This window comes from Stegostoma tigrinum, chromosome 6 (genome assembly GCF_030684315.1).
Source record: "Stegostoma tigrinum isolate sSteTig4 chromosome 6, sSteTig4.hap1, whole genome shotgun sequence".
Lineage (NCBI taxonomy): Eukaryota > Metazoa > Chordata > Chondrichthyes > Orectolobiformes > Stegostomatidae > Stegostoma > Stegostoma tigrinum.
Genome location: NC_081359.1, coordinates 82,032,335 through 82,051,189, shown reverse-complemented (window position 1 = coordinate 82,051,189; position 18,855 = coordinate 82,032,335). Strand labels below are relative to the sequence as shown.

At 38.5% G+C, this 18,855-nt stretch overlaps 1 protein-coding gene across 4 annotated transcripts in view; it reads right to left on the bottom strand.

Annotated features, from left to right (window-relative positions):
- LOC125453351 (sister chromatid cohesion protein PDS5 homolog B) overlaps window positions 1-18,855 on the bottom strand; it is a 228,211-nt gene that overhangs the window by 139,610 nt on the left and 69,746 nt on the right. For all 4 annotated transcript variants that reach the window (XM_048532792.1, XM_048532796.2, XM_048532793.2 and 1 more), the window contains exon 10: window positions 10,567-10,661. In XM_048532792.1, the coding sequence (XP_048388749.1) occupies window positions 10,567-10,661 (95 nt within the window). The remainder of the gene's footprint in view (window positions 1-10,566; window positions 10,662-18,855) is intronic.

The following is an 18,855-nucleotide window of genomic DNA, read 5'->3' as shown; positions in this document are numbered from 1 at the left end:
TCTGACTCCGCAACTGAAGGAACATCTTATCCACAACCTCCCCGTCACCCATTAAGAATTTTTGGAGCATCAACAGGTCACCTCTTACACTTAAATTCTAGGGATTATAAACCCAGCTTCTGATTTTTTTTCCTCATTATAGTGAGCTTATTGGAAGAGATACCTGCACCTGGCACAGGCAAGTTTTTTTTAGTTAGATACGCATCTACCAATCCTTCTGGTAATGCAAGTAAGCCACATATAAACAAATGAAACAGTAAAAGATTAAAATTGCTAGCAAGTGCTTGGCAGAATACTCATACTTCAGTAACTTCAGCAAGCTTTTCTCCTCCAATGTTCAACACAAACAGGTGGATGGAAGGACAGGGTACACCTCGATAGATTACAGTCTTATAACGAACAGTGTACTAGTTGCTCAAACTCATGACTCATTGATGCAGTGGACTGTGTATTTATCCAGGATTTTGGATAGTCATGTTACATGACAAAAAAAAACAGAAGGAAGCTAGATCTAGAATGCTAGATAGATAAAAATCAATCCCTTCAGGAGAAGGCAGCAATACAGAAATGTATGGCAGGCAAGCCTGGTCAGCTTCCCACCACAATCAAGGCAAAAAATCCGACTCAGTATCCCCTTCCACTTTCTGGCCATAACCCTTTGCTCTCTTTAGCCCCCAAGGACTGCATATAATACCTTAACATTCAATGCTTTGGCCTCAATGGCGTTTTTATCTAGTCTAGTCAGACTTTTGCAGATTTCTGAGATTCAGTCCTCCACCCCCACATTCTTATCTCTCTACAGAACAGTCCTGCCAACCCAGGATTCAGTCCAGTCAACCTTTGCCCTCCATAATCCCAATTCTTTCTCTTTCCACAAAACTATACATAATACACCGGGAGTGGTCTCACCAAAGGTCCTGTACAGTTGCAGCAACACATACCTGTTTTTAATCCCTGCTCCTGTACTTAAGTGTCAACACATTATTTGCCTTCTTCACTGCTTGCTTGCACCTGCATATGTACTTTCAACAACTGGTGTATAAAGATATCATGTCTCACTGCACCTCCCCCTTTCCCAAACTAATCGTCATCTGCCATTCACCACCTTGTTTTTCTGCTACAAGTGGATAACATCATATTTATCCCCATTACACTTCACCTGCCATGCATTTGCCCACACACTCCCCTTATCCAAATCACACTGCAGTAGTTCTGCATTCTCCTCACAATTCATGTTCCCAACCAGCTTTTGTCATTTGTAAACTTGGAAATGTTACATTCAGTTCCCTCAAGTTCATACATTGTGAATTGTGCACACACTCGAAACCATGTCAAACAGAAAAGACCAAGTCTGAAGTAAATGCTGGGAAGAAAAACAAAAAACTAAATAGGAGTAAATATAAAGCCATCCACTTTCAAAGGTTTTAACAAAAGAATGTCTCTAGTGAAAAGTTACTGGGGCTCTCGAAGAAAAGCATTTGTTAATACAAGCTTCTAGCATACTTATTTAAGTAAATGCTTTTGCAAGCATTAACTTCTTTGGGGCTGGAGAGGATATTGAAGGGCATTAATTTAAAAGACTGTGGTTCTCCAGGGAGTTGGTCAGGAAGGGGAAAGAGCAGATTTGAAATTTTACTGAGCCATGAAATTCAAATTTAAAAAAAACACTGTGGAAGACTGCTTCAGCAAATGGATAACAACAGTGAAACATGAAAAATCTTTCTGTAGATGGGAACAATAATCTGATCACTAAAATTGGTTGTTTTCCTCTTCTAGCAATGAAACTGTTTAATACCCACAAAGTTGATTGAATCCCTAAAGAATTACACATCATCTACCATCCGCTTTCTTTTGAAACTTAGTAACCTTGTATGATGATAGCAACAAGGGTGGAAATATAACATGCAAGTCAAAAAAAACTTGCGAATGAATTTTAATATCAACTATTGACAACTTTGCAGAAATAACCAGAATGGTTTCCATTTCAGTCTTTCATGCATTTTTTTTTTAAAAACAGTCCCACTTTCCTGGCTGAGTGCTATTCGTCTGAGTTTCTGACATTGCTTTCTTTGTTACACATCTTAGAGACTCCCACCATCAAATGGCTTGAATACCATGTGTTGGTTTATTGTGTGGTTGATGAGTATTTGTACCTTGTGAAGCGGATGGGCTCTGATGGTCTTCTGGAATAAATTTGCCCTTCTGTTACTCAGATTTTTTAGGAGAAACCACTGAAAAACCCAATTATCTGGTAACTCTTTCCCATGTTGAGATGTTCCCTCAACTGCAAGAGACTTAGAATGATTAGAATCAGAAATTCCAATGACAATTTTCTCCTAATTGGTTCTAGGTGTTAATGTTCCACATTCACCAATTTTTGGCAATATATCAAGTTCATTCAAATTGTCAATCTGATTGCCTGGAAACTCCTTTTATAGAATTTTATTCTTTCAATAACAATTGGCTCTTAAAGTAAAAATAGTTGTCCACTGCCATTAAGCCAGAAATAGCTATTATATTCTTTTACTTTTTGCCTGCAAACAACATGGTCCTCTAATTGCCCTACAGATTAAAGCAGTTTGTAATTTCTTCCGCTTATGAGTTGGAGTGTAGACCTGAAGCAATTCAATATATCATGAACTATTTCTTCCAGTGCTCAATTTAATTCTGTTTGAAGTATCTGCACCCTTGCACGTGCATAGGAGTGCAAATATTTTCTCAAGTTCTTTACAACCAGTTGTTTACAGTATTTAAACTGAACATTGTTAAAAGACCAAATAAATTCCACTGTGTCGTCAACTAAGTTTCCTTGGGGCTTCAATTTCATTTTTAAACCACACTTGAATGAGATTTTCCAGCTTAAAAGAAATTGTTAGCAATGATAATTAAGCTTTAATAGCGGCTAACAATACACACACACACACACACACACACACGGCTGTGACTGTCACTTGGTAATGATGTAGCACTATAAATTCTCCAATTCTGTATATTTGCAGGCACTGCTTCATCTAGGTGGGTGGCACTGGTTTTAGAACACAGTCCATGTAAAAGTCCTTGAAAATTGTAAGGCTTTAAAACTCTAAAGCTTCCCTCAATTTTGTTTTTAAATTTTAAAAGCCTTTTAAAACGACTTGAAAGTGAATTTTTTTTTGCGGTTGAAAATCAAAATGGAGTATTCACGTCATTTTCATCTGATTCTCTGCAGTTTCAAAAATATGGATATTACGCGCCATTTCCACTACTACCCCAATCGATTTACACCTACACACATTTGTTACAAAACAATTATTTTCAACAAAATCTTCTGTCTCCGATAAACTGACCAATACTAGCGACTTGAATTTCTTCAATACTGGCCTTAAAAAGAATTATTTCACGGCTCATAACTAAGTTTTTTTTTGAAAACAACAAATGCTTGTTCATTAAACAATGGTTAACGCTTTCCTTCAGCTTTCACAATCTGAATTTTGTTGGACAGCTATTTTCACCTTTCTAAGGAATCCAGTTTCATCTGCAGTCAAAATTTCAACCTAATAAATGATTGAATGAATTTTTTTTTTATTGCAACGTGTGTTTTAGAGAGAATAGTAGTAAAATACACACTGAAAAGTTTTTCCACTGTTGCCTCAATCCAGAGCCATTTTCCAATAGTTATAAGAAAAACAATATAGAAAAGATATAGCTGAAAGAGACAGAGGCAGACTTTCAATTTTTAGCCAACTCAATGTCTGTGCTGCCATCCTTCCTCCACTGCCTCGCCACAATCTACACCAGATCCAACTTGTGTTAAAGTCGCTACTTTTCACACACCATCTTTCACCACTGGGCCACTTTTGTCACCTACACTGGACCCCACCACCCTCACAGTCACACCTCTTGCCACTGGGCTCACCTCAAATGTCACGATGATGCCACCACCAGTGAGAGACCCAAAGTTGTCAATTCAAGGTGCCATCTTTTGCCGCTGGACTTCTCTCACCAACATGCTCTCTGCTAACGTAATAGCCACTGATTGTGATGCCAGGTCCTATGCTCAGCCCAGAAAGAGCAGGTGCTCGCCCACTTCCACTACAAGGACCATGCTGGAGCCAAATGCTGCCACCACAAGGGCCATGTTGGAGTTCCTCATTGCTGCCAATGCTGTTCAAGCACAGGACGAAGGTAAAGGAAAAGCTGATACAGCAAACAAGCCCTGGCTCAGTAGCTCTATTCCATCACTATCTTGACTTTTGATTGCCATTTCAGCTGTTGGACACTTATTCCACTTAAAAAGCTGAATTTTTGGGTCACTCTTGGTAAAATTTTTTTGTTCTCTCTTTGGATAGCTGTTGATTCTGTGCACTGTTGGGTAGATATGCTACATCCAATCCTTCCTATGATACAAGTCTACAGGACTTTCTAGTAATAAAAGCTAAGAATTATACTAAAGCCTGCAGAAGAATAACAGAGCAGCTTATTAGATGATAAACAAAGACAACAGGTTACATTAGCAAGGGTGATAAAAATGAATTACACTGATAAAAGTCAAGTATACGATACATAGCAAACTAACCAAAAAAAACAAACTCAGCAGATCTGGCAGCATCTGAGGAGGGAGTAACAGATTTAAGTGTTTTGAATCCAATTAGACATTTCCTCAGAACTTAAAAGATACTTGTTGTTGACAGCAGCAGTAACCATATATCCCAGAAATAAAGATAGAAATAGTCACATATGTCTAAGTTGGCACAGCTATAAGTTGGCACAGGCCAAATGTCTGTGTGACAAGTCTTCAATGCCTTTCCTCTACGACATTACATCCTTCCTTAAATATAGGAGCATAAAACTGCACAGTACTCCAGGTACAAACCTCACTAAAGATTCTATACAATTTCTGCAAGATATTTCCTTGTGATGACAATCAACATATCGTTTGCCTTCCTGAATGCAAACTTTTAGTGATGCAGGAACAAAGACACACAGGTCACTTTGGTTAATCAACACTTTCCAACTTCCTACCATTTAAAAGATATTCCATTGTGAGGCCCCTTACAGAAATAGTTGCATCATCTATAACTGCAGCTAATGTGCTAGATGACTTAAGAGTGGTTAATGCTGTGCCTTTGTTTAACAAAGGATGCAGGGAAAAGCAGCCTGGGAACTACAGATGTATCTGACTTCAAATGTATATAACCCTTATCTTTCAGAATCACTTCCAACAATTTATCCACCACTGGAGAGGCAAGGACTGATCAGGGATAGCCAGCAAAGGTTTAGTACAAGAGAAACAGTATCTCAAACTTGATTGAGTTTTTTTTTGAGAAAAGGAAGTATCCAAAAAGACTGATGAGGTCACAATGGTAGATCTTGTTTACTTAGACTTTAGTGAAGCCTTTGACAAAGCTCTACATGGTAGAATAATTAGTAAAGTTAGCCCAAATGGGATTCGGGGAGGCTTACCAAATGGGCACAAACTTGGCTTAATGGCAGGAGACAGTGATGATGGAGGGTTGTTTTTCAAAATGGAGACCTGTGACCAGCAATGTTCCACAGAGATAGGTGCTGGGTCCAATTTTGTTTGTGATTTTATACAAAATGGTTTAGATGAGAACATAAAAAAGGTATGGTTAGTAAGTTTGATGTTGACACCAAAATTGGTGGTGAAGTGAATAGTGAAGGAGGTTATCTAAGATTACAAAGAGATCTTGGGTCAATAGGCTGAGGAATGGCAGATGCATCTTAACTTGGACAAATGCAAGGTACTGCATAATGCTAAAACAAACAAGGGCAGGACTTGTACAATTAAAAGAAGGGCCTTGGGTAATGCTGTAGAACAGAGAGACCTAGGGGTTCAAGTACATAATTCTTTGAAGTCTGGATCACATAGATAGAATTGTTAAGGCATTCACAGCATGCTTGCTTTCATTGTTCAGATCATTGAGTATAGGAGTTGTGACATCATATTGGAGGTTATACAAGAGGTGAAGCCTCTAGAGTAGTGTTTGCAGACCTGATTGCCACGTTATAGGAAGGACATTAAAGCTCAACAGGGTTCAGAACGTGCCTTTTCCCTTGCATCGAGATTTCAAGACTAGGAGGGCCTTTTTTGTAGAAAAAAAAAGACGAGAGGAGAAAGATTTAAAAAGTATATGAGAGGCAACTTTTTTGTTTTAAAAAACAAAAGTGGTTGTTGTGTGGAATAAACATCTAGAGGAAATGGTGGAAGCAAGTACAGTCACAATGTTGAAGACATTTAGGTAAATACATGAATAAGAAATATTTGGAAGGAAGCATGCCAAACATAGGCAGGTGGGACTAGTTTAGTGTGGGATTATGGTCCAACCAGTCTGTGCCAACCAAAGGATCGGTTTCTGCTTTGTACAGCTTTATGACACGGTTTGTTTCTCCTTGGTGTGCAAGTAACATCCTTAGAATGCCAACAAGTTGGCTTCCTTTCGTAAATCCATATAGACTCTACACAACTTTTATCATTCTTTGCCAAGTGCTCAGTCATTGTACCCTTTATAAAAAGAAAATGGTAACATATGTTGAATGAAACTTTGCAATAAAAGGTAACAGAAAAACAGTAGATAAAATTCTGGAAGCACTCAGCAGGTCTGGCCGTCTCTTTAGACCTACAGGTTGTTGTTTTAGGTCCTTGACCAGTTCTGATTTAGAAAAAAGGTCCCAAACCTGAAACAAGAACTTTGTTTCTGTCCCATCGACAAAGTATTTTGGGATTTTCCATCTTACACCAAATAATGATTGCCAACCAGTTAGAGCTGAAAAATAAATCATTAATAAACAAACTGCATTGGGGAAAAACCAAGGACAGCTTGGAAACATATGTAAACACAGACAGTAGAGACAAATCAACAGCCCAGCTACGATCAATTAGTATAGACGGAGAATGCCCAATAGCTTCCTACAATAGTTCATTTTATCAAGATGCAATTCTGCCTATTTTGTATTCCTCTTCTCAGGCCGTATCCTCAAGCAGCCCATCAGTAATTGCAGCGCCATTTCTCCCCATTTCAATACCACCAACATTGAGGGTCACCACTAACTAATAATTCAACTGGACAAACTGAAATCAAGACCAGGGCAAAGGCTGGCATTTAGAACATGTGATTCAATTCCTTACCTTGCAAAAAGACCATCCACCTCAGATCACAAATCACAAGTGTGGTGGAATATTCATCATTTGCCAGCAAGTGCAGCACCAACACCACCATTCAGAATACAACAGTAACCTAATTAGCACATCTACATTCAAAATAAATCAACCCATCAACAAAACATTAACCAGAAGTGCTATACATCCATTTACAGGATGCACTGCAACAATTCAGAATCTGTGGCTTTTCCCTGTAACGTTACCAACAAAATGGATGAGCAATATACCTGCAGAACACCATTACTTCCATGCACCTTCAAAACGAGCAAAATCATATAACTGTAACTTGAACAGAATTGGACAGCTTTTACACTTACTTGATCAATATCCTCAAATTCTATCATCAAGAGAGCAACATCACCCCTTGTACTACAGCATTTCAAAACAATCAGCCCACGAAACAAGTTCTTAGGCACTCACGTATAAGCGTGAAATGCAATATTACCAATCTTGTCCCTATTCAGAGAACAAAATTACTTCAAAGTTTAATTATCTGTGACACTGCTTGCAGTGTGTTAGTGATCACATCTTTAAAGTGTGGCTCATATCCCAATTAAAGGAACTGTTTAATTGTTCTTTGGACATTGTCATATTTGCCATTTAGCATTGAGTTTACGTAACAATTCATTTATTTCAGTTGTTTTGTGATCTCATGTTCGACAGGGATTAGCACCACGAAGTACATTTTGCACCTGACTGGTTCAAATGTGACAGAAATTAGTTACCCATTTCATATTAAAAACTTGCAATATTTCTGTAATGTTCACAATTTAAATCAGTATGCTGAAAGAGAGATGTAGCAAGGTCTTCAATTTTGATGAATTATAACTTGAAAAGCAAAGCACCCAGGTTCTTCATCACGTCTGAGAAGCTTGCCTTTCCCTATAAAAACATGCATTTTGAAACTAAAAATTACAAAAGCATTTGTGCTTTCAAGTTAATGAACATCAGATCTTTTGAGCTCTACTTGGCACCTTGTTGGCTAAATTGCTAACTTAAAGTAGCATACCACTGCGACGTCAAATTACTATTTCAAGCCTAGAAATACAAAATATCCTTTAACCTTATCACCTATGTTGATTTTTCCAACAACCAAGGGAGGCAAGTGTTGGAGTTTCATAAAGAGAGCAAGTATTGATAAACATAAAATAGTTCCCAGCATCTTTGTGATGCAAGGAACATCCAAAAGGTTCGTTTATTGTATTCATCTCCAATTACTAAAACCTCAAAATTAATAGTGACTAGAAATAATCATACCTTGTGAAATAAAAAAAATCTTCTGAATAGATTGTTCGAATTCACAATGGACTAGATTTTGGGGTCTGTGGAAGCAAATGGCCTGGTCTTAATTTCCTTCGGGAAAGCTCTATAGAATTTCTCCCCGAACCCAAATTGAATTCCAAAATATTTATTCATATTCCACAATCAACACATGAAAACTTTCATTTTAACGTCAAAGAGACTTTGCAAAGGAATCTTAAAGTTCTGCAGCGATGTTTCATATCTTTGTCAATATTTATCCATACAATGCAATTTTGAATGAGTTTGTGTTTACTAATTTTTTTTGGAGCTGAAGCCACCGTATTGACTACTTGATATATATTTTGTACCATGTGTCTGGGACTTAGAACATTTTTAAAACCTATTATCCTCCAATTTTACTTTTTGTTTTGTTAACTCTAGCCTTACTGTCACAACTAAAGTACAAATCACACTGTACATCTTGCATGCAAGGTGGTCATGGATTATCTTTCCCTCAATCTCTTCTCCACCTGCTTCATAACCAAAATCACACTTTGCTCAACTCAAATCTTTGGAAGGAATAGTGCTTTTGAAGTTTGGGGAAGTCAAAATTAGCCAGAATAAATCTAAATATGCATCTGTAATCTTTATAAATTTTCAATGCAACCAGTTGTTAAAATGATCATCATTTCAACAGGGCTCCCTGCTGAGGACATAACAGAGTATTTATTTATTGTTTCCCGAAGTTATACCTGCCAGAAATTTCATGTTACAATTTCTCCAAATCAGCATTCCAACACTGCTAAAGCACTAACATAGCAATCAACTCACATCACAAGCAACATTCTGACAGTGGCGTATGATTCTGTGTTCTGCTTAACTCCACAGCTTACCACGTAACCAACCACCACATGCTTTCAACTTTTGCCTCCTTGCCGCAGCTCAATGTGCTGCCTTTGCATGTTCCTATTTGTAAACTCTAACCAATTATAATTAAACTGCCATCATCAATAGGCATGATTCCCATCCAGCACATCGCCTCAAACCTCCAAAGAGGAATCTTAAATCCTCTCTATGCATTTGATATGCTTCAACATGTCAGACATCCGGTCAGCTTCCATATGCAACTGGACCACCTAGTGCAACCATACAACCCAATCCTGTTCCTACAGTGACAATGTTGCCAGGTTACCTAACAGGCATAGAGCGATTCTGTCCAATTACGCTTAAGAGAAAAGCCATGGTACAGCTCTATCACAAACTTGACAGCTTCATCATCACCTCCATGCTTCTCGGCGATCAGCATCTCATACCTAAACGAGACCTGACCTATGAGCTACTGATCCTACATTATTTCCACTGAGCAGGCTGCTTACTTCGATCTCACTGACAGACTTCATGGGTGCCCATTTTGTTCTCAGTCCCTGACTACTAAAATACAATTTTGTGAACAACTTCCTATCCTTGTTCTTCATAAATTTCAATTCATTCAAAGTTTGTGTCCAATAGTTCATGGATAGTAATTCCAACTCACTCACGCTCATGATGACTTGCAACTGTTTTCAACTCTCATGGGCCAAAATTAAAATGCTCATTCTTGTGCTTATCTTTCTTTATGATTGACTATCTCCATAACCTCTTCCAGCATGTAATCATTATAAAAATATTCATCAGGCTTATTTTAAGGTTCCACCCTTCAGCCACCTAGCTCCCACGTTCTGGTATAACAAACTGTCATACTTTCCTTTTAAAATTTATCTTTTAATCCATTTAGCAAACACAATATTTCTTTCCACAACTCTAGTATTATTTTAGGATTGCCTTAAACTGCCTGGAGCTTGATTTTATGTCAAGGATAATATCACTACAATTTCTAGATTTTTTTCCTCTTGAATCTTGATAGTATCAGTTAAACAAACTCATTTCATTGCTTAGCCAGTTATGTCCTTTCACTAATTATGCAATTAATCACGTTAAGTTTAAATAGTCAGTCATTGTTAATTTCTTTTGCTCAAAGTTTTTAAATTCATTAAGTTTTTTGCATGATCAATTCAGTACATGTTACTATGATGGCATGAGAAAAATCAAAACAAAAAAATGTGGATTTGTTATTTACTTAAGAAAGCAGTTATTTATAAAATGAAAAAAGTCAACTAGATACTTACCAGTGAGATCTTTTGCTAAATCTGGGTGGTTCACAAGGCAGTGACTCGCAAATTTTACACATTCAAGACGAATAGGAACATGGATGTCATTGAATCTACAAAGGAAGAATTGCAGTAATAATGGACAGTACATTCACTGTTTGGCAAATCTACTTAATGAGCGCACACACACAACCCCTCAAGAGATCCAAAAATAAAGTGGTGATGTTTTAGTGGGGCATCCAACAGCAGACTGTAACTTTGTCATTGATCAAATAAGGCATCTACCCTGAATTCCATTCACTGCAGACATTTGAACATTCATTTAACAAAATTTAGCTCGTTAATCAAATACTTAATAAATACCAAGTGAAAATGCAGATTTTAAGTGATTTTGCAAATTTGACCAAAGACACTGGCTAAATATAGAATGCGACGTGGGAGTTATTTAACCCACTACTAGTTAATCCCTTAAGAAAACCCAAATTCCGTCTATGTGGGAATGGTTTCCATATTCACCCAAAACTTGTTACAAATTTCTCCAAAACTGTGTGGAATAAACTCCAAAGCTTTCGTTATCATCATTTTAGGGGGAAAAAAAAAACCAAGCCTATGCCAAGTCACTGAAAATAGCAAGGTGTCTGAGACCCACAACAATAAACAAGAACAGAACCAGGATTAGAACATTTTGCCTATTACGTCTACTCTACCATTCAGAAAATCATAGCAGACTTAACATGAACTCCATTTAACCACCTTCACCCCATAATACACCTCATCCTCTGTGGATCTTAAAATGACTAATTCAGAGCCTAATATTCAAGATTCCTCTCCATTATTCTCTTACACCTCATTCTTTGAAGCTCCAAATATATTTGTGTGTCCAGCCTTCTCTCCTAAGAGAAGTCCTACCAGTCAAGTGAAACCCCCACAGGATTTCCTCCAAAACAAGCAGAACTAGTCTTAACATAAAAGGATTTCAAAACCGTACACAGCAATCCAGGTGCCGTCTCAATGTCCTATTCAGTTCCAACTAGACTTACCTACACTTAGATTTCATTCTCTTGCAATAAAGGATAGCATATCACTTGTCTTTCCAAGTATCTCCTGATCATACATGCTATTTTTCCCCCCCAATTCAGAAACAAGGTCATCCACATCCCTCAAAGTACCTGCCATCTCTCTCTCTTCCCCCCCACCCCACTTAAAATAATTTTCTGTATTCTATTCTTCTTGACAAGGTGCAGAAATGCATATTTTGATACTCCACCTAATATTTTGCTCCTCACTTAACCTGTCTATATCTATTTGTAGAGATAGCAAGAATTGTCGATGCTGGAGTTAGAGACAACACAGTGAGGAGCTGGAGGAACATAGCAGGTAGTATCTGAGGAGCAGGAATGTTGATGTTCAGGTCATCACCCTTCTTCAGAAATTTCCAGCTCCTCAGATGCTGCCTGCCCTGCTGTGTGCCTCCAGCTCCACACCATGTTATCTCTATCTATTTAAAGTCTTTTTGTATCTTCAACTTACTTTCCTATTTTTCTTCACATTGTACCCAAGTCATCAATATCAATTAATGACTAGCTGAGATCCCACCACTGATCCTACAGGCACACCAAGTTATAGCCCCATTTATTCTTACTTTACTTCCTGTTAACAAGCCAATTTGCTATCCAAGCTCACATCACTGCAATTCCATGAGCTCTGACTTTCATGTGGCACCTTACTAAAAATGTATGAATCCATATACATTTGTCTTTTATCCACTCTACTTGTTACATTCTTAAATATAACCTCCCTTTCACAAAGTCACGTTGACTTTGCCTGATTGTAAAATGATTTTCTAAATGCCACGTTACTACCTCAAAGAATTCAAGCATTTTCCCCCAGTCATGGATAGGAGGAGAATGGGTTTATATAACTTCCTGCTTCCCATCTTGCTTCTTTTTTGAATGGAAGTGCAATTTTTTCCAAGACTACAACTAATCCAGTGTACAGCACTGTGAGTCATGGAGTCCAAGGGACTGGTCAGCTTTTAGTCTCATTAGTTTTCCTAATACTTCTGCTCATGACTAACATCCTCTCTTTTGCCTTTCTACTGTTTGTTTACTTTGTCTCCAACTTTACAGGTCTGATAGCAGAAACAAAAACAAAAATTCTTCAAATGTTTGCGCTATTTCCTTGTTTCTAATCATTAAATTTCCTAAATCTCATCTCTTTAGGGACCCAGGTTTACTTCAGTTACTCTTCATTTTTATATACCTGTAGAGCTATAAAAACAAAACGGTAAGAGTATCTAACCAGTTCACTGGCTCTCAGGTAGAATAGAAAATTGCATCATGCTGTAATCAATCACATTTAGCTGGAGGATCCTTCACAATTATATCATTTATTAATCCCATTTCCTGACATATTTACTTCACCAGCTGGTAACATGCTCCCTAGTTGGTTCTAAAACATCATCTCTTAGGAAACCATCCTGACTACACAATGAGCTCAACGTGAAGGTACCTTTGCAAATTTGAATTGTCCAATCCACATAAAAACAAAAATCATGTAACTATTTCAGTTCCTTTCTTAAATGCCAAACTTTTGCTCAAAGATCTAAGACTACTCCTAGTAATTAAGAGATACTAAGAGCTGCCAATGCTGGAGTCAGATACCACAGTGTGGAGCTGGAGGAACACAGCAGGCCACGCAGCATCAGAAGAGCAGGGAAGCTGAAGTTTTGGGTTGGGACCCTTCTTCTGAACAGGCTTGCACTATTTGTGCACGCTCACTTCCTATCACACACTTATCATTCTGCATTTGACAACGATGCACTGTTGCCACATCTATACTTGTTAACTTTCTACACTCATTCTCAGGTGAACCCTCCCACTGCACTATTTAGCCACTGCCTAAACAGAGAAATATACAAATGAGCAGAAGTTCACTGAAAACCACAACACCATCACCACAAAAATAGGGTCATTTTAAATTAAGAATTAGACTGCACCAATTTGGGGACAAGTAGGGCAAAGAGAATGAAAAACAGGTCAGTGGAAAAAGGTTCAATTCCAAACACCACTACACTCACTTCCAGTGATTCCAATTTTGCTAGTGTTCCTCATGCCATATTACATCAAACGCAGCCTTGCTGTTAAGGGCTGTTTTTGGAATACGGCTCTTTTGACAATGTTTGAATCAAGGTTGTAAGAGGTCAGAAGCCAAGTGGCCCTGGCAGAACGCGAGCAGAACATCAATGAACAGGTCACTGTTACCCAAGTGTTGTTAGATAATTAATGTTAATCATCAGTCAAGTGATGGAAGTTAAGTCTAGGCTAATAGGGCAGTAATGGAGTTGGACTGATCTTGCTTTTTTTGTACAAGGCATACCTCAGCAATTTTCCACCTTGTCAGGTAGGCACCTGAAGAATTGTAGCTGCAATGGAAAGCTTGGATGAGGGTGCAGCAAGTTCTGGGGCACAAGCCTTCAGGACCATTGCTGCAATTTTGTCAGGGCACATAAGCTTTGCAATATGCAGTGCCTCCAAAAATTTCTTTATCTCACATGCAATAAATCCAATTGGCTGAAGATGACATGAGCAATACTGGGTTCCTCTGTAGGATGGCAGGTCTGACAGGAGGGAAAAATTGACTAGGTTGGGACTGTTATTGCTAGAGTTCAGACAAATATGAGGGGGCAATCGCAAAGACTTATAAACATCTAACAGGACTGGACAGGGTAGATGCAGGGATGTTGTTCCTGATGGTGGGTGTGTCCATAACCGGGAGATCACACTCCAAGGATTTGGGGTAGACCAGTTAGGACAAAGATGAGGAGACATTTCTTCACCTGAAGAGTGGTGAGCCTACGGAATTCATTGCCACAGAAAGTAGCTGATGCCAAAACACAACGTATTCAAGAGATGACTAGCTTTAGCGCTGGGGGGAGATGAATGGGATCAAAAGGTTATGGGAAGAAAGCAGGATTAGGCAATTGAGCTGGATGATCAGCAATGATCATGAAGAATGACAGAGCAGGCTCAAAGGGCTGAATGGCCTCCTCCTGTTCATATCTTCTATGTTTCTATGTTTTCACTGAAATGGATCCTCCAATCAGCACCTTTGGCTGAAGAGTGTTGCAAAACAATAAGGCTGGGACATTTACACTGACGTGCTGGGGACCTACAAGAAGGAGAATGCTCCTGTTTGTAAAGCCGCCTCCTCTTCTCTTCACAAGGTGTGGAGCTGGATGAACACGGCAGGCCACGCAGTATCAGAGCAGCAGGAGAGCTGACGTTTCAGAAAAATTTTCCGAAGAAGGGTCCAGATGCGAAACGTCAGCTTTCCTCCTCTGATGCTGTCTGGCCTGCCGTTTCGCATCTGGACCCTTCTTCGGAAAATTTTTCTGAAACGTCAGCTTTCCTGCTCCTCTGATACTGCCTGGCCTGCCGTGTTCATCCAGCTCCACACCCTGTTATCTCAGACTCCAGCATCAGCAGTTCCTACTGTCTCCCCTTTGATTAAGCTGTTTTACTGTACTTCGCCATTTATGACTAGATGTGCCAAGATTTCAGGTGTTTGGATCTGATCTATTAGTTGTGGAATGACTTAGCTCTGTCTATCAATTGTTGCTTATACAGTTTGAGACTCACATGGTCCTATGTTGTAGCTTCATCATATTGACACCTCAATTGCAGATAAAGTAAGAACTGCAAATGCTGGAATTAGAGATAATAGTATGGAGCTGGAGGAACACAGCTAGCCAGGCAGCATCAGAGGAGCAGGAAGAAAATTTTCCCTATGGTTTCCACCTGAGAAGTCAACTTTCCAGCTCCTCTGATGCTGCCCAGCCTGCTGTGTTCCTCCAGCTCCATATTGTGTTGTCATCTGCTGATATGCCTGATTTCCTTAAAGAAGGAAATGTGTCATCCTTACCTAGTCAGATTGAGATGTGAATTGAGATTCAAATCAATGTGGCCGATTTTTAGCAGTTGAGCAATAAATGATAGACCAGCTCGCGAAACTCACATCAAATTAAAAATAGGAGCAGGCCACTCAGACTCTTCAACTCCTGTTCCACCATTCGATAAGATTATAATCTGAAAGTAACCTCAACTCCACATCTCTACCCATTTCCAATAAGCTTCTGAAGTACACAGCTTATCAAGACTATCCAGCCCGGCCATAAAATTATTCACAGACTGTCGTATGAAGAAGAGAGTTCCATAAACTCTCAAGCCTCAGAGGAGTATTCTCATTTGATATTAAAATTTAACTTTATTTTTAAAACAGTAACACTGGGCAATTACTACTTCCACAAGAGACAACTCTTACTTCATGTTGACAAGACACTCAGGACTTTATATAGATAAAGCAAGTTGAGACTTACACTTTTGAAATCCAACAGAAAAGTTTAGCCTAGGCAACCTTGCTTCATTGACAATCCATTCATTTGAGGTGTCAAACTAGAAAGAAATTTCTGAAATCTTACAATTTACATCCTGCTTTAAATAAGGACACCAACACTGGACACAACAGTCAAGATGTGGACTTACCGATGCACTGGATATTTTAACTGCATAACCTCTATACTTTTGAATTACATTTTCCTGGCAGTAAAGACTAAGATTCAATTAGTTTTCCTAATTATTTGTTGTCTGCACACGTTAGCCTATAGAAATTCACGCATAACACCATCCAGGTTCCTCCACATTATCAGAGGAAAAAAATGCTTTCAAATTAAAAGATGTAGAATCCAGATTGGCGGAGGCAAGAACAAAACAAAATATATTGGTGAGAGTCATCTACAAGTCCCACTACAGTAGCTATATTGGAGGTACAGAAATCACGAGACAATGACAGCATATTTTTAAAAAAGCAATTACATTAAATCACAGGTGACTTTAATCTTCATGTAAAGTGAGAAAGCCATGTATATTGAGTGAATATGGAAAATTCGCAAAGATAGCAATGAAAAAGAATTCAGAGATCATATTCAGGACAGTCTCCTAGAATAATAGATTACAGATCAAAATCAAAAGATCAGTCTATTTTGCATCTGGTAATGTGCAATGAAGCAAGCTTAAAACAATCTCAGAGTAAAAAGGTCCCCTCGGAAACAACAACTATGACATGTTAAAATTCAGCATTTCATTTGAGAGGGAGAAAAAATATATACTTGTGTGGGAGTTAACAAAAAAAAAATTGTGGTTTGTAGAAAAATTGAGTTATATAGCCCAGAAAGCAGCAAAAGTCTGCACCAATCTAACAAGATTCATCACACTTTCAAGCACTTGACCCATAACCTTGATGGTTATGGCTTCATCCATGCACATTCAAGGTTGAGCTTTCCGATCTCTTATCCTCCCAGACAGTGCATTCCAGAATTCCACCACCCTTTGGGTAAAAAAGATGATTTTCCTCAAAAATCCACTAAACCTCCTTCTCTAGATTTGAAATTTATAGTAATCAGCTATTCCCATAATTTGAAAGGTCAGTAATGAGGTGGCATAATTTTGTGTCCATGTCCCTCAATCTCATAAATCCATCAGGTTCCAACTCAGCCTTCTGTGTAAAGGCTGCCAGAGCCTATTTAGCCTCCTAAATACCTAAAACACTCTATCCCAGGCAATATTCTGGTGAATACTTCCCCTTATCCCCCTCTAGTCCAATCACGTCCTTCTTGTGCAGGGAAGAATATAGAACGAAAGCACAGATAACTAGAATAGACACAGAAAAGTAGATAAGGTAGTTGAGGAATAATAGATTTTAAGAATTTCATGATTCACAGATGATACATCCCAGCAAGGAAGATGGGTCCCACAAAGGGGATAAAGCAACCCATGGTTAACCAAGGCAGTTGAGGATTGCATCAAATTGAATGAAGTAACACACAATGGGGGTAAAAATTACTGTTAAGCCAGAAGGATTGGGTAAGTTTTTAAATCAATAACAGATGCCCAAAAAAGAGAAAAAAAATTGGGAGGGTAAAAGCAAGTAATAATAAAACAGATGGCAAAAATTCCTTTAAACATCTAAAAATGGAAGAGACACTGGTGGAAGAGTCATACTGTCCCTACTTCTGGGCCTGAAGGCTTGGCTTCTAGTCTCACCCGTTTAACAGGTGGGTCACAACATCGCCAACAGGTTGATTTAAAGAAAATCTAAAGTAGGCAGCCCCATGGCAAATGAAGCTGGGGAAATAGCCAATCAAAACCAAGAAATAAGAGAGGAGTTGAATAAATACTTGATAGTAGAAAGTATTAACTGCATTCCAAAAGATACTAAATAATGATGCGGGTGCAGGATTAAAGACAATGACTACCACTGGAGAAAAAACATTTAGGGGAACTATCAGCACCCCAGGATGTTGAAAAGTAATAGCTGCAAAGATCATGGATACACTGGTACTATCCTTCCAACACTCCTCTGATTCTAGAAAAAGGCCCAGACAATTGTAAAACAGCCAACATAACATACTCAAAAGGAACGGAGGAAAGTTGGAAAAATGTTAGACTCTAATTACAAAGAATAATAATAGGCAGTTCTGCTATAACTCATGCTTTGTTAATGCAAAGTGACTGTAATGCAATTAATGATTAGTCGACACCGTGTGGATAACGCAAGCTTTCTGCTATACAGGTATAGCGATTTTCTATGGCATCATTTTCTATGGTGCGAGGTCACACAAAAGAGCACAGCTATCGCATTGTAGGAGAACTACCTGTACGTAATTAATTAAGCAAGGTTGACATTGTTTCAAAGAAAGGGAAATTATGTCCGACATTTATTTTGAGAAAAAAAAATTCCTTGTGGAGGTGACAAGCACAATACATGAGGGCTGGGGGTGGAATTCAGCAGATGTAACACATTTGAATTTCCAAAAGGCATTCAGTAAGGTACCGCACATTAGGCTAAGATAAGAGCCCATGGCTTAGGGGTAGCATATTAGTACAGATAGAGGATAGGCTAACTAATTGATGCTAGAAGTTGAAATATAAGTGGACACATTTTCGGAATGGCAAACTTTAACGTCTGGAGTACTGCAGATTAGTGCTGAGGCTACAAATAACATGAATTACTTCAATGAGGAAAAATAGTGAACATATATTGCTGAGTTTGCAGATAAACAAACAGATAGGAAGGCAAGTAGCAAGGAGGGGAGTCTGCAGAGTGACATGAACAGGTTAGGAAAAGTGGGCAAAAACTTGTCAGAACCCTGGCTGAATTTTCACTGATATTTAAAATCCTCATTTGGAGCTGTGAACTAAGAGTTCAGAGCTGCAAGGTAACCATTAAAGAGCTAATAAGCTGTATGTT